This window comes from Pelmatolapia mariae, linkage group LG12 (assembly GCF_036321145.2).
Source record: "Pelmatolapia mariae isolate MD_Pm_ZW linkage group LG12, Pm_UMD_F_2, whole genome shotgun sequence".
NCBI classification, from domain to species: Eukaryota; Metazoa; Chordata; class Actinopteri; order Cichliformes; family Cichlidae; genus Pelmatolapia; species Pelmatolapia mariae.
The window spans coordinates 20,399,954-20,415,017 of NC_086237.1; the positions used below are offsets into that span (position 1 = coordinate 20,399,954).

General features: G+C 42.1%; 1 protein-coding gene across 8 annotated transcripts in view; it reads left to right on the top strand.

The window, feature by feature from the left end:
- mef2cb (myocyte enhancer factor 2cb) overlaps positions 1-15,064 on the top strand; it is a 59,891-nt gene that overhangs the window by 25,947 nt on the left and 18,880 nt on the right. For all 8 annotated transcript variants that reach the window (XM_063489229.2, XM_063489227.1, XM_063489226.1 and 5 more), the window contains exon 3: positions 5,500-5,703. In XM_063489229.2, coding sequence (XP_063345299.1) covers positions 5,500-5,703 — 204 coding nt within the window. The remainder of the gene's footprint in view (positions 1-5,499; positions 5,704-15,064) is intronic.

Consider the following 15,064-nt stretch of genomic DNA (forward strand, 5'->3'; position numbering starts at 1 on the left):
ATAAAAAAAAATAAAAAATGGGGTAATGTGGTTTTATTCCGAACTGATTACCGGAACAATCAGACACACATGTAGATAAAGTGAAATGAGTTTAAACCAATTAGTTCCCTGTTTTTACTTATTTTCCTATTGCGAAAATCTGCTAAAAGTAAAAATAGCATCCCTTGCATAAAGTATACAGCCTCGGCCTCAGTGCCACACTGACAGTTTATACCCTTCAAATGGATGACAGCAAAGTTATTTTTGTCTTTCTGACCACTAACTTGGGCCTTGCAAATGTGACATCCCCTTTTTTTAGTCAGCGGGTATATCCTTTTCCAGTTGCGGTTTTTCAGCATAAACAGGAACATGCTGAGATGTAATTACTTGCTCGGCTAAGAAAAACAATCTAAACTGGCATGGACTTGAAGACATCTATGGTTGTACCTGCCATTATTAAGCTATCACGATTAACTTTCACACGCAATTTTTTAACTAACGTGGGATTAAAATACAAAACGTTTGGACCATACTCTCTCCCGCTCTTTGGTGTACAGTGCACCCTGTGATAGGATGACGAGTGGGGTTTTTGAGGAGAGAGAAGAGCACGGCATATATTAGAGGTGGGACAAAGCCTCTTTTGTCGTAATGCCTCTCTTAACAGTCTTGGCTGTGAGGCAAAGTTCAAGCCAAGGTCTTCGGCTCCTCTTATTCCTTTTGCGTAAGCTCGTGTCTTCCTGCTCGGCCCCTGACAATGGGATAAGTGTTTGTTTCAAGTCAAATCTCGCTGCTCCATAGGTGACTGACATCTATGTGTGTGTGTGCATGTGTGTGTGTGTGTCTTCACATGGCCATGTTTGGTTTGCTAACCAGCAGTTTTTTGGTGCCTGTCTCCCCACTCCTCCTCTTCCTTCACCTCCTCCTCCCCCAGGGAAGCAGGCAGGAGGTGGGAAGCAGAAGCGAAGCCATTGTGAAGGGGAAGCCACTGGCCTCTTCCTGTTATGAGAGGAAATGCATACAAATGTGCTTCCTGTGCGTCCGCCCCCTCTTTTCTCCTCCGTCTTTCCCCTCGTCTTTCTCTCACCCATGTGGCAGAGATTCAGCCTCTCTCCCCTCCTTTCTCTGTGTCCCTCTGCTTTTCCTGGGTGTTTCTCTCCATGTGCGCCAGATCAAATGCAGCAATCGGAGAAGAAATTATTAAAATATTTATACATTAGTTTGAATTAAAAAAAATTTGTTTTTTTTCACCAGTCATTTTCTGGTGATAGCACACCAACTCACAAGCTGCCAGAAATAAAGAAAGAAAAACAAAAACAAATTAACTCAAATTTGTTCAATAAAAATTTACAAAAGAGAGACTTTAACAGGGCAGCTAATGGTAACGCAGCTGAGTGGTTGCTGGGTTGTCTGTTTGTGTGTGTGCATTAGTCTAAAGCTCTCCTGGGATGGGGTTTGTGGAGGAGGATAGGGGTGAGTGAATAAGATGTGTGTTGCAGTGAGTGTACAGTTTACGAATAGTTTAGTTCATGTAAATAAATGCCCAGAGTAGTACTTAATATATTGTTTGTAGATGCTGTGGAAGTGTGGGGATGATTTAGTGTCCTTCACAGGGTCTTTTGAAGGTAGTCGTTGCCAAGATCTCTTCTATAATTGAGTAATCTCTTAGGAGCTTAAGCTTGTTGAAGTAACATTTGGACATTCTGATAGTTGCGAGGTTCCCCTGCACATGCATTCATTCAACCTTTGCAAGGTTCAGGCCAAACTTCCTAATTCTGTCTTTTTTTTTTATTGAAGAACGAAAATCAGAAAGCATAACGTTGAGACATCACTGAGATTTGAGTTCTGATAAACTCGTTTTTTGCATATTTTATGGGAAGAATTTATGTGTCAGGGTTAGAATTTAAATATGGTTAGACTAGCATGCCAAGACATCTGTAAAGTAATGTGTCCCATTCCAATTAGTTTAGGTCTTTACCTTTAACGATGACCAAAAATAGTCAACGCATTTTTCCTGCGTACTTGTATGTGTGCTTTTATGTGTGTGAAGATAGGTTTCACACCCTCGTTACCAATATACTGTGAAAAGACACAGTTGGGTTCACACTCACACACTCGCACTGTTCCCTTTTACCAGCATGCACGGCACTGTAATGTCATTCTCTCTGTTATTAACATAGTGATGTGTCTAACAGCACCCACTGACCAAGGAAACAAAGATTACACCCACACTGACATATGGGTGGTTTACAAAATGTTTTGTGTTTTAACAACAAAGACAGAGGACTCATTCAGTAAAAGAAATGTATCAGATTTCAGATTCATCCATTTGCATGTATAGCAAATGTAAATGTTTATGATTTTTTTTTAAAGTGATGATTTGTTCAGTCCATACAAACTTAGAAATAGTAACACAAGGTAAGGTACATTGTGTTTGGGTTACATATTAAGCTTATTGTCCTGATCTTTGGTTATGAATATAGCATGTAAGTGTTTAAATATTGCAAAACTTCATCTTTTTTATCAAGTTTCTTCAAAAGACTGTAGACCAACGACACCTCACATGGAATTAGTTTTAAGTACTTGGAAAACAGGTCCATAGTACTTGTTAACCGCTTCTGTTTGGGCCTAGTGAGATGTTTTAAGCCTGCACAGGAAAGACTGGAGGTGACATAAGCAAATTGGACGTTGATGGGCTATAAGTATTGCAAGATGACATCATATGATGCCAGGAAGTCACAACAGAGTTATCTTGAAAAGTCAACTATTGAGCTTCAAAACCTGCATTGATGCGGTGCAAATCAGCATGTCCTCCATGCCTTGTAAGATCTTTGCGGACTTTAAGCATTCACTCTGTTTACTTGCGTGCATTTCTCTTATATTTGTGGATGTATGCACACAGCGTAGTAGTATGTGTTTTAGAGGTAGCATGTTGTACGTGTCAGGTTGAGATAAGGCGCGGGGGGGTGTGATGTGATATTTATGTAGGTGTTATAGTTTGGTCAGTTAAAACTTTTCATAATCACACCCATTCTCTTCCCTGTGGTGCTGTTGAAGCCAGACTATGTGTAAATTATAATATGTGCGAAATGCTTCTGCACGTAGTTCCTCATTTAAAGCATGAGGCTAAAGACAACTTTGATTGAATTCCGCTCTTTGTTTTCTGCATTTTGAGCTGAGAAGCCGAGAATGCGTGTCTCTGAAAAGTACATTGAAGCATTTGTATGCGTGCGGTGAAGCTCGCGGCAGTCCTCACCTTTGAGACCGGCTGATCTGGACCTCTGAGACCCACGCCCCTTCCAACTGTGCGTCCCATGTGCACACTTTTTTTTTTTTGAAACATTAATGGCCCCAGCAGAGCGAGTGACTGAGTGAGTGACTGATAACGGAGCTTGGCCGCCAGCTAGCTGTGTCCTGCGTCTGCCCCCGGTGCCCCATGCATCAAAACACCAAGGGAAGACAACACTCTGCTTGTCCTGTCCCTGAAAAGCACGCCTTGACCTTATGTTCTGCAGTCCTGTCATCTTATTTACCTGCACAACTTGTACTTCAGCCTCACTCTTGTAGGGCTTGCAGACCCTCTTTTGGGGTGCTCACTTTTCAGTTGTGAATAAGGAGCGCAGAGTGATTTGAATATGACAATTAATCCTATTGTCACAAGATGCCATTTGATCTTAGACTATAAAAGTGAGGCTTGTTTTTTTTCTGGTTTTTTTGTCACTTTTCAGCATGCCTGTATAAATGTCAGCATGGTATTTAGAGCCCAGGGGAGTGTTTTTCTACACATTTCGTCAGTGAGTCACACGTGTGTGTACCGAGGTATAGAACCTGACACAGTGCTTTGTAAGGAGGTAGCACGCTGCATGTTCGTGTCTTTGGTTTCAGCCTCTGTTGTCTGACAAGATAGTTTGGCATGAGGCGGTGACATCAGTGGAAAACTTTAAGATGGGGTGGGGTGGGGTGAGGTAATGGGGTGGCAGCGAGAGGGTCGAGGATAAGACGGTCCAGTCCTGGTAGAAAGGTAGAGCAAGAGAAAGTCAGGGTGGAGGTTAGGGATGGTTTGATGTTCCGTTCCCCTGGTGCATCCTGGGAGATATTGTTTCAAGAAATTCAAAACTATCTATCAATATCTATTCAAGCCTATCTCCTCTTTCAGTTGTAAAAAGAAAATGTGAAGGGCAAGGCATGATAGGTAAATGCCAAAAAAATCTATTCAGGATCTATCACAAGCAAGGCTTTCTTTATAAGGGCCTTATAACTGTATTCGGAGCTTGTATTTGTTCTGCATTCATCTGGTATCTTTGGCCCACTTAAGTGCTAGAGGAGAATGGGCAAAACTGCAGTTAATCAACAAACTGAGATTGTTAGTTACCAGCTGGGCACAGTTCTGGCAGAATTTCCTCTTTATTAAAACAAAAAAAACCCCAAAACTTTGTCAATACAAGTCTCCAATGTAAATAATACACACAGTCACAGAGGAACACAAGAGACAGTTCTATTAAAAAAATGGGGAGGAAAAAAACATGCTGCTGTGTTAAGAGAGGCAAGCTGGCAGTGGAGCATTTTCTCTTTTTTTCCCATTCAACTAAAGAGTGCGCACACATGGCTTGGAAAAGAAACCAGGTGCAGCTCACTGGCATTAACTCACTTTCACTGTTCTAGTTTTGATTCAAACAATAGAGGAATAAGGCTGTTCTATTTTGACAGTGTTGGTCCTTGTGTGCCTGTATTACTAAAGGTACTTGTCTTGGGCTTCACACACATACACACACAGATATATATATATATATATGAAGGAACAGTAAGAGAGAGGGAAAAGAGACAATTTTTGTGGTTCAAGTTAAGCGCGTTATCACGATCTGTGCGCTGACTAAGTGCTTTAAGTATGGTCGAGGAAGCTATCTGTTATTTATATCACTGCTTGTTATTTGCTATGAGACTCGGTTAATTGGGCAAGACAATAACCGAGCTAGTGTTAATGTCGCTGCATGGAAAACAGTTAATCTCAGCTCATTTTAGATGAAAATAGTGTGTGTTTCTTTTGTGCAGAAGCACACATTCGGACCATCTGAAAAAAAGACAATTTAACTTGACATATGTTCCAGGATGAGACTCTGTGTGCTTTGATGTACAAGCAATAACTGACCTTCTTTACCGTTATCTGACTGAGACAGAGTATTTTCAGTTCCTTAAATGCAAGCCCAGCTTCTTTTTTTCCTTTTTCCTGGTATAGTGGATAGACTGTTACAGTCAGTGGGTGTTAAACCATTAGCAGACTTCACTTTCCTTTAATGCCATTTCCCTGAAAACTCAAAATTTTTAAAGAGGAAAGTTGCGGTGTCAAATTCCTATTTATTCTTTCATTGCAAGCGAAGCGGTTGAGGGTGGGGGATTTTTTTTTTTTGTGTCATAATCAAATTCTTATAACAAGTCAGATAAAACAGCTTAGTTTGATTGTAAGTGTGCCACAAAAGTAAACTAAACATAAATCCCTCTTCTCCCTTCTTCTCTCCTTTCACTCAGGTGACATTTACAAAGAGAAAGTTTGGCCTGATGAAGAAGGCGTATGAGCTGAGCGTGCTGTGTGACTGTGAGATTGCCCTGATCATCTTCAACAGCACCAACAAGCTGTTCCAGTATGCCAGCACAGACATGGACAAGGTCCTGCTTAAATACACTGAGTACAATGAGCCCCATGAGAGCAGGACCAACTCTGATATTGTGGAGGTAAGCTACGAGAAAACACAGACGGCACACACACGCATGCACGCGCACAGCCACACAGGAGCACACGCTCAGGCGCAGACATGGACGCTCATGCAAACGCACAGGCAGACAGATGGTTACAGCATTTGTGACTCATTCAGCAACCCTTACTTCTCTCTTTTAGTCTTCACACCTAACATAGTGTACAAAATAATTGCTCCCATAGTTTGTCACTTTTCCCCAAGGGTTCAGTACCACTATCAATCACTGTTAGAAAAACTTATTTTAAGACTCACAATAAGTCATTAATTTCAAGACAGCGTGTTTATTCAAATTGCCTTCTTGTGTCGCCTGCACTTTGCAGCATAAAAGAAGTAGCCTATCATTGATCTGGGCCTTTTAGACTGTCCCCTGCGGTGTGTAATCACCACGCTGTGCCCTTGGTGTCTTGTCACCATTGATGTGCCTGTGAGAGGAGGATGTTGATCGGACTTGCTTTGGACACATGTCGCTAGAGTGGCTCAAGGCGATGTTAAACAGCGCTGTCAGCCACGCCACTAGGCAGGTAGATAAAGCAGGAAATGACGCTAGCACCCTCCTGGATCCTTAAGCTTTCAACGTGAACCTGTTATGCAACATTCACTCTGGAGCTCTGACCTCCTGGGCCACACACAAACATGAATGCAGTCATGTGAAGTTTATCCCTTTCCCCTGCTCTCTCTCTTAATTACGCTCACACTGTGCTTTGCAAATGTAAGTGTGCCTGCCCCACAAAGCAATCCTGAATGGATATTACATATATGTATATATATAAACATTAGAATCCCTGCTCTTTGTCTTTATTGTTACACGGAATCCTTAAATATATAAATCCAGATTTAATTAGACTCAATTTACTACAACATTTGCTAATTCCATACATTTGCCTGTTAACCAGAATTAAAATCCTCTTTATGTTTGATGTTTCCAATTCTACCCACCGACCAACACAATAGCACAAGTAGAACAATATGTATCCCATTTTAATTTTAGAGCAATCTATTGTGACAGTAAATACTACATAAATACTGTTTAGGACTTTGAGGTTAAGAAACGAGTCTGTGTCCATATATAATCCCCCATTTTTAAATCAATTGTTACTGTAGAATACAACTGATTCACAACATATTTTGCTTGCAAATGATAGGTCACCTGGTTATGTTCATGGAAGATACACAAAATAAATAAATAAAAACATTAACATTATGAAGCGGTTGGCCACTCTAACACAGGACAGAACAGTATGAGACTTTTTTTTCCATATGGCTGTTACTGGGCTTCATGCCCATCTAACATCAACTGGTGTTCACATTTACATGTACATATTGCCCACGTTTTCTACATGTCATGTTTGGAGTTAGCCTAAATAAATTATGTGGTAAGAAATGCTGTACTACTGTTGTACATTAAGCGCATTAGGCATTAGCTAATGATGATCTTTGTCAAACACTGTGTAGATTTATGTGTAACCACAGCTTATTTTTTAATGTTACTAGAAATACTTATCAATTGCCGGAGTTTCATACTCCTTAATTGTATGACGTTAGTAATTTTTGCATACTTTTATCACCAGTTTGCCTCTCAGCACAGGTGTCCTTTGCTCACCAAGTCTTTCGCTCACTCTGTAGTCAGTTTATTATCCTTCCCCAGCTGAACCCATGAAGAGAGTGATGTATAACTAGTGCTTGTGACAAGAGCTCCCTGCTTTGAAGCTCTTTCTCTAACTGTCTCCATTAGAGAGCAGTGGATATCTAACGTGTAAACAGCCATGTCAGGGGGAGATGCTAAAGAGCCTGGTGGGGGGAGAGTGCTATAAAGCACTACATATAATGTGATCCCTGGAGAACGGAAGCTCTGCCATCTCTGAGAGACTCACAGCGGGAGAAATCGACCTGAAGGGGCCTTTAGCCTGAGCTGCGGTGTGCTAAAGGGATTGGCCACAGGGTTGACACTAGCACGTTTAGCGTGGGAGGGAGGGAGGGGGGGGGTACAGAGAGGGAGGGGGAACAAAGGGGAACAGCATGGTCAGATCTTTTCCTACAAGCCATGTGTGCCGACGTCAAAGCTGCAGTAACATGGGTGGCGTGTTGAGTTTTGGCTAAGTAAGGAGCAGAGCAGACTTCCTCTTGAGATGGCAGGATGATGAAAAGGAAAAGGAGGAGGTTCTTAACAAGATGAGGCGCTGATTTTAAAGTGTAACAAAACAAAGCAAAAAAAAAAAAAAACCTTAAATATGAAGTCTTATATATGTCAGATCTAATTTCAAATTTGTAGAAAGCTCTTGTCTTTGCCACTATGCTCAAATGCATGCATCTCTCTTCCTCTGTTGCTGCTGTGCCTGAAGGTGTAGTGGGAGGAGAGGCAGAGGTAGGGGAGCGGAGCTCAGAGTGTGGGCGGCTGGCATAGAGGCCCGCTACATTAGCAATAAAGCTCTATGTAATTAGCATGTCTTTGGTTGATAATTAGCGTTGTTGAGAGAGTGGCACTGAGTACGTTGCACAGCCTCTCTAGCAACAGCATGTTTACAAGAGGCTGGAGGGCTTTTCTCTCTACCTCTCTCACTCTAGTCTGCCTTTCTCTTCTGTATCTATTTTCTCATTGGAGTCTCTAAGCTTTTTTTTTTTCATTATTATTATTATATAGAATTTATGTATGGGTCAATGGGTTTATTTATTTGAAAGACAGAAATAGGAAATAGAAAAAAAGAGAGAGGAGTAGTAAAGAAGGTCTGATGACTCACTGCAAAACCGTTTCATCTAGGAACGACACTTGTTCAAATATACGAGAAAGCAAAAGAACAATAAACCAAAGCTAACCCTCCTGTGAGAGAAGTGGTGAAACAAAAGAGACATCACTAATGGAAATTATGTTCACAGTGCACAGTGTCTTTTATTCTGTCTTTCTCCCATCACCCCCAACCTGCTCCTCCCTCCCTGGCTCTGACAGAGGTTTCTTCCTGTTAAAAGGGAGTTTTTCCTTCCCACTGTCACCAAGTGCTTGCTTTCTTAGATTGTTTGGGCCTTTCTTTCTATTATTGTAGGGTCTTTATCTTATAATATAAAGGCGACTTGAGGCGACTGGCGCTATATAAATAAAATTGAATGAACTGAAAGACATATACTAATCAATAGAGTAGCAATTAGAAACAAAGTGAGGATTTTTTTTGTTAGTCTTATACACTCTTCAATTTAATCCTATTTCATGTAGGACCTGTTAGCCCACTCAGACTCCAGTGACTGGATTAAATAAAAACATAATATGTAGCTCTTCCATAAAAATACGGAGAAGTCCACTTAATTAATGCTAAGTGTTCAAAAACACATCCAAGCTGATCTCTCTCTAGTAGCTCGATGAAAGCAAACACAGAGGCAGACCCTCCATCATTTGATGTCCATGCAGGTTCCAAGTGTGCCGTCCTGGCAGGTCTACAGCACACTCTGAGTCTGGCTCCGGATAAAACAGTCAAACATGCAGATAGATTTCCTATACTCTCTGTCTGCCAGGCCAGTTTCCTGTACATGTGAACAGCATTAGAGGAGAAATGGTAAGCTGTGTTGGGAAATGACAATAGAATAGATTCATCACTCGCTTTTTCGCTGGTTTTATTCATGCTTAAGAACAATCACTTTGAGCCGTTACTGGTGATTTATATTCCGGTATGGGGGTTGTTAATTGCAATAGCACATGAAAGAGTCCTTTCTTCCCCTCCTGGTGATTGCAGATCTATCCCAAACCTAAGAAGCATTGGCTGGGTCTTGCTGTGATCGAACAGCCCCAAATCCAACAACGCACTTCGGCTTTGCCAAATCCCTCTTCTACAATGTGCTTGTTTTCCCCCGCTGTTGAAACAAAGAACACAGGTTTTTGAAACAACTGAAGGGTTAGTGAGTGTGTGGTGATCTGAAGATATATCGCCTCAATACCTAAAAAAAGAACCCAAAAAAACCCGCAAATGAAAAAGTGTTTGTGTGCCTGTATGCACACTTATAGCATACATGTGCTTAAACACACAAATACACTAATGTGTTTGCTGTGTAGGTGTGCTCTCACAGTGGCCTCACTGCATGGGTGTATGTGTGTGTACATACACAGTGACAATTGGCTCAAACCCTGCAGCGCTAATGGCATTGTGATGACCTCAGCCAGGGTCACACGCTCCGATGCCATTGGCTCAAGTATCACATGGAATAGCACATGGCTCTTGGTACTGAAGTGACCTGCATGCTTGCCTACCTGCCAGAGGATGGCCACTGGCCAATCCCATTTCCAGCAGATTAACCTAATCTGAAAGTTCAGCTCACCCTGTAATCTTAAACAGCAGCAGCAGGGATCTGACTCCCTGCCTATCCTCAACTCTTTTTTTTTTCACTTTCTCTCCCTCTGTCCTTACCCAGAAAAAAAAGCTATTGAATGAGAGGGGGACGGGAGGGACAGAGGGATGGATGAGTGTGAGAAGAGAAGGAGGGAGGGAAAGAGGGATGGCAGGAGGAAGGCTGGTAATTATTTCCAAAGGTCATTCTGTTAATGACTACCTGCTTGGCTAATGAGATTCAGCAAAGCTCCCTCACCATGTTTCACCCTGCGTATGTTTCACCCGTGTGCCGAGATGTGCGAGAAGCACAGGTGTGATTTCAGCCCAGTGACAGTACACTTGAGGGAGGGAGAGTGTGAGAGAGGGGGTGGTGTGTGCTGCTGGAGGGGTGTAAATGAAGAAACATAAAGAGAAAGTACATCAAGCAGGTATATGCATACCAGCTCAACGCTCAGCCATTTGGAAAGAACATCACATTACCATACATTCTAAGCACTGCTTAGCCAATTTCGCCATCTCCTCAAAAAATTACTTACTTTCTCAAGTTCTCCAAGCCAACCAGACCTGAGCTCCCTCTCTGAAGTGCTAGTATGCTCGAGTTCTGCCTCGCTCTTATGAAAATATTTTCCAGCATCTGTGCTATTCTGCGTGCTTATTTGGTTTCTAAACAGCAACGAGAACATTAGCCTTGAGCGGTTTTTCGATGCTGATCGGCTCACTGAATGGCTTCTTCTCATAGCTCTTAAAACTGTATTAATTGCTCCAACAAGAATGCAATTTATACCCTATTGCTTTTGCGTTGGTCGCCTCCAAGAGAAATAAGGGCGTCGTATCATATCTTGTGCTTTGGTTGTCCACGGTAATTGAGTGTGCAGTCGTTTTGTGTTTTTTGGAAGAGGTTGCATGTGGTATGACATGGGAAGGGGTTGTCGGCACATTCACGAGGCCTCGGTGTTTACCGGGGATGAAGCGATTGACAACAAGGCTTGTTTGTCCTGATGAGCTAAGGATTAAGTTCTGAAACTGCTTTGAGGGACTAAGTAAATTAACCTTGTGACACTGACGAGCTCGTAGTAAAGCGGTTTGTTAAAACAAAGGCTCCCGATGACAGACTGTTTACATGCTGTAGCAGGTTGTCAAAAATTCCTTGTATATGGGGTTGAGTGCATGTTAATTAACGTTGAAAAGCAGGAAAGAGAAATTGTACCACTTTCAATACTGCTTCACACATCTCTATCATCAGTGCATAATTCATATTTACAGTGTTAGCAACAATTCATCTATTAATTTACAAGAATACTGGACTAGTGTAATAGTCTGTTGCCAGATGTCTCTGGCCTCCTTTGAAATCAACAAAACACATTGCCTCTTTATTCATTCAGTTACGCAAGACGTTTTTTCAACCCGAAGCTTGAGATACAAAAAAATATTGATCATTAAATGTACGTACTTTCAGCTACTCCACTACTCTAAAATGTAGCGAGCTCACCACTTAAAGCAACAGCCTAAAAACAACCCACCATTTTCTTTAAAATACCCATTTCTTAATAAATTCCTCAAAAAGTAGTTGCTTTCTAAAAATAGTCTACGGTGAAACTAAATATAGACGTCTAGCTGGCGGTTCTTGCTGTGAAAGAATAGAAGAATAAGACTGTCTCTGTCTCTCTCTCTCTGTCCCCCCCCCCCCTCCCCCCCTTGTGTTTTAAACAAGGCTGGGTGGGGGTTGTTTCTGAAACAGAGGAGTGAGTAAGCAAAGTGTCAGGATATTCATCCAGTTTCTCTCTCTCTCTCTCTCTCTCTCTCTGTTCTTGTTGATCAGTTATGAAGAGTTGCCCTCGGCGACCACATTCATAAGACCACTGGTGTGAGACCCTGAGCTGCCTACAAACATTTGGTCCTTTGAATGAAATAGTCTGTTTTTTTTTTGGTTTTTTTTGGTGCAATTCTCTTGTTGATCCCCCGCCTCATTCCACCAAACAGAGCCTTCCTGTCTGCTTTTCAAAAACTTTTTCATTACAGAGAAAGGAAATTAATTTCTCTGAATTGCTATCATATGTTTGGGCCAATCTGAGTACGTTTTGATCAGCAGGTCTGCTTTACATACAATTGATCAGCCCGGAGAACCCATATGTCTGTGGCTTCCACCCTGCATCAAGGCACAAAGAGAGCAAATTCATGCCCACCCACCCCTTTTTTGAAAAAGTGGTTAAGAACAAGATTTCAGATAATACAGTATATGTGATCCACAGGCGCGGCACTTTATTCCACATCACATGCCCGCTGACCAGAAAAGCAAAAGCTAAGGCAAGAAACTATACCTCTTAGATCGCTGGCAGAGGTGTTTTTTAAGGTCAATACTGAAACGGAAGTCTGAAGTACTCACACAACAACAAAAGGTTTTAAAAATAGACTGTTTGAAATGTGCCAATATGTGGTCCCCGTGGTGAGGAGCAGTGAAAAAGGCAGGCCACTTCTGAGGCCACGCTGCCAAAAGGCAAGACTTTTCCACTACACACAGCCCAAAACAATTCACGCCAGCCATTAGGATGAAATGATGCCTTGTTCTTTGAAACTATTTGTGGAAAATTCAGAATAAAGATCTATTTTTACATATGGCATTCCCTTCCCTGCCTAGAGCTTCCTCTTGGCCCTACCTCCTCCACCCCCACCATGGTTACTGCTTTGGGCAGGGTGTGGAAACTCAAGGTCACTGTATAGAGGTCAGCCGGCTGGTCATTGTTACTGAAGGCCTCCCTCCGGCTCCCTTTTCCTGCTTTGGCACCACGCGATAAGAGACAGAGAGACAAAAGACGATAAGTGACGATTTGTAGTGGTTGTGTTTTTTTGTTGTTGTTGTTGTTGCTAAAGGGTCGGGGGTTAGGTGGAGTTTCAAGAAATGAAAAAGAGGTTGAGCGAAGGAGGCTTGAGGTTTGTTACCTGATGGTAATTTAAAAGTATGTTCAGTTTTGATATGATTCATGGTGTAGTACAGTCACATGATGACTGTGGCATAAACAGGCCACGTGCAGTTTCACTGTACAAAGTATGCAAAGCTAAATTATGTGTGGAAAACACACAATTTAACCTTGGCGAATCGATTTTTACGTTGCACCAGAAATACATATAGACCCGCACTCATTTCTCTCATTTGAATAGAGAAGCGTTATTCAACTGCAGTGTAGATGGGGATGAAAGATGGCTAGGTTAAGGGCGCAGACATAAGTGCCCTCTTTATCCAGTTTCACTGAGCTGGCATTGTGTCTCATTATGTCTATCTGGCTAATTATACAGTGTGGTGACAAGTCTGAATGACCACTTTGTTCCCAGGGCCGGGATGCTGCTGTAACAAACAGTGTTGGATTCTGACATGTGCTTAGTGTGTGTCTCTTCCATATGGGAAACACTGCACCATCTGGTATTCTGATGTGTACTGGCTAGCTAAGATTGTGTGTCTGTGAGTGGGCTCTCGTCTGCAGTGGGCTCTTCTTAATAGTGATTTTAGCACATGCACCATCAAAGTGGCACAGTTTGGAGAAATGTGGAGGAACCTTGTTGCACACAGTGCCCTTTCCCTCTGTCTTCTTTTCTGCCTCTCTCACTTGCCTTAACACTTTCTCTCTGTTTGTTGCTATATATCTCACTCCCTTTTGTAATGTTGAGTAAACTCTGTAGTCTCTAGAAAGCTAATAATCACATGTTTAGGCGGTGTTATTACTGAATTTACCACCAGGGATGATGGATCCCAGGTGCCAACGTCTGGTTACTTATTACAGTGCAGCAGGGCAGCGGGGGTAAGGGGCATCAAAGCTGCTAAAGCACTGAAAGGCCAATGATGCGATAGTTTCTTAAACAGTGAATAAGGATACAGAGATAATGACTTAAAAAAAGAAGCAGGCGGGGACATTAGATGGGACATTAGGGATTAGAGGTCCTATTCCTCAGATTGGTAACCTACAAAATAAACCATCTCCCCCAAATCGCTCACACACATACACACTCCATGTAGCCATCATCCATGGGCATGCCCCTCGACATGGTCCTGGCATGTTCAAACCACGCTTCATGAAACTGTGGCCCTCTTGCCTTTGGTCTGCCATCTGCTTCCAATAAACTAAGCCAGCCTGATCCCTCTGATGTTCCCTCCACTCTGAAAGGCAGACAGAAAGGACGGGCGAGCGAGAGAGACAGCGAGCGAGGAAGAAAGACAAAAATGGGAGCAAGTTAGATTGAGTCAAACGAACCCAAAAAAAGAAAGAAAAAAAAAACGAAAGAAAGAGGAAAAAACTTAGAAGAAGAAACAAAATAAGAAGAATAAGATCACATCTCAAACATGCTATTACCTCTTCCCTGCTGCCAGGAAGACCACCCTGCTGGTGCTTATTGTGAATTGGCACTGGGAGGTCTTAATCCACAGTAGGTCCACTTCATGACTACCTCCATCTTATTTTTGATAAGAAAGACAATGTTTCTATTCCTCTGTGCACCCCTATGGACACAAAAACCCTTTGCTTCTCACCAATGTGACAAGAGATGGTGTTCTAAACTAGATACACACCCCAGCCTACATTGACTCCTCACACTTTGCAAAGTACGATATATACAGTCTGCTTACTGAGAATGTTTGATAGCTGGAATAAAGTAAAGCCATTTTTAATAGTGCAACAATGGCAAGCTTGGAGCCTTCTAGACAAAAGATTTCATTTGAGTGCCGTTTTATTTTAGTTTAACAGCACAGCAATCATGATTAACCATAAGTGGCGCTGTTACTGATGTTTTTATATTGCACTTGTCTATCACCGACTTGTTTCCCACCCACTGCTGAAATATGCCACAAACCCCATAAACTGGGTCCATTTATGGTGGGAAACATTCCCGCTATTATATATTATTTTCTTTCTGGGTTTAGCTTACCGTAGTCCATGTGCGCTGAAGATCACACAGTGTTGACAGAGATATAAATGGCCTGTAATACACTGGCTGTTTGGTGGAGCGCCTTTGCGCCGATGCTCCCTGTTATTGGGTTGAAGACAC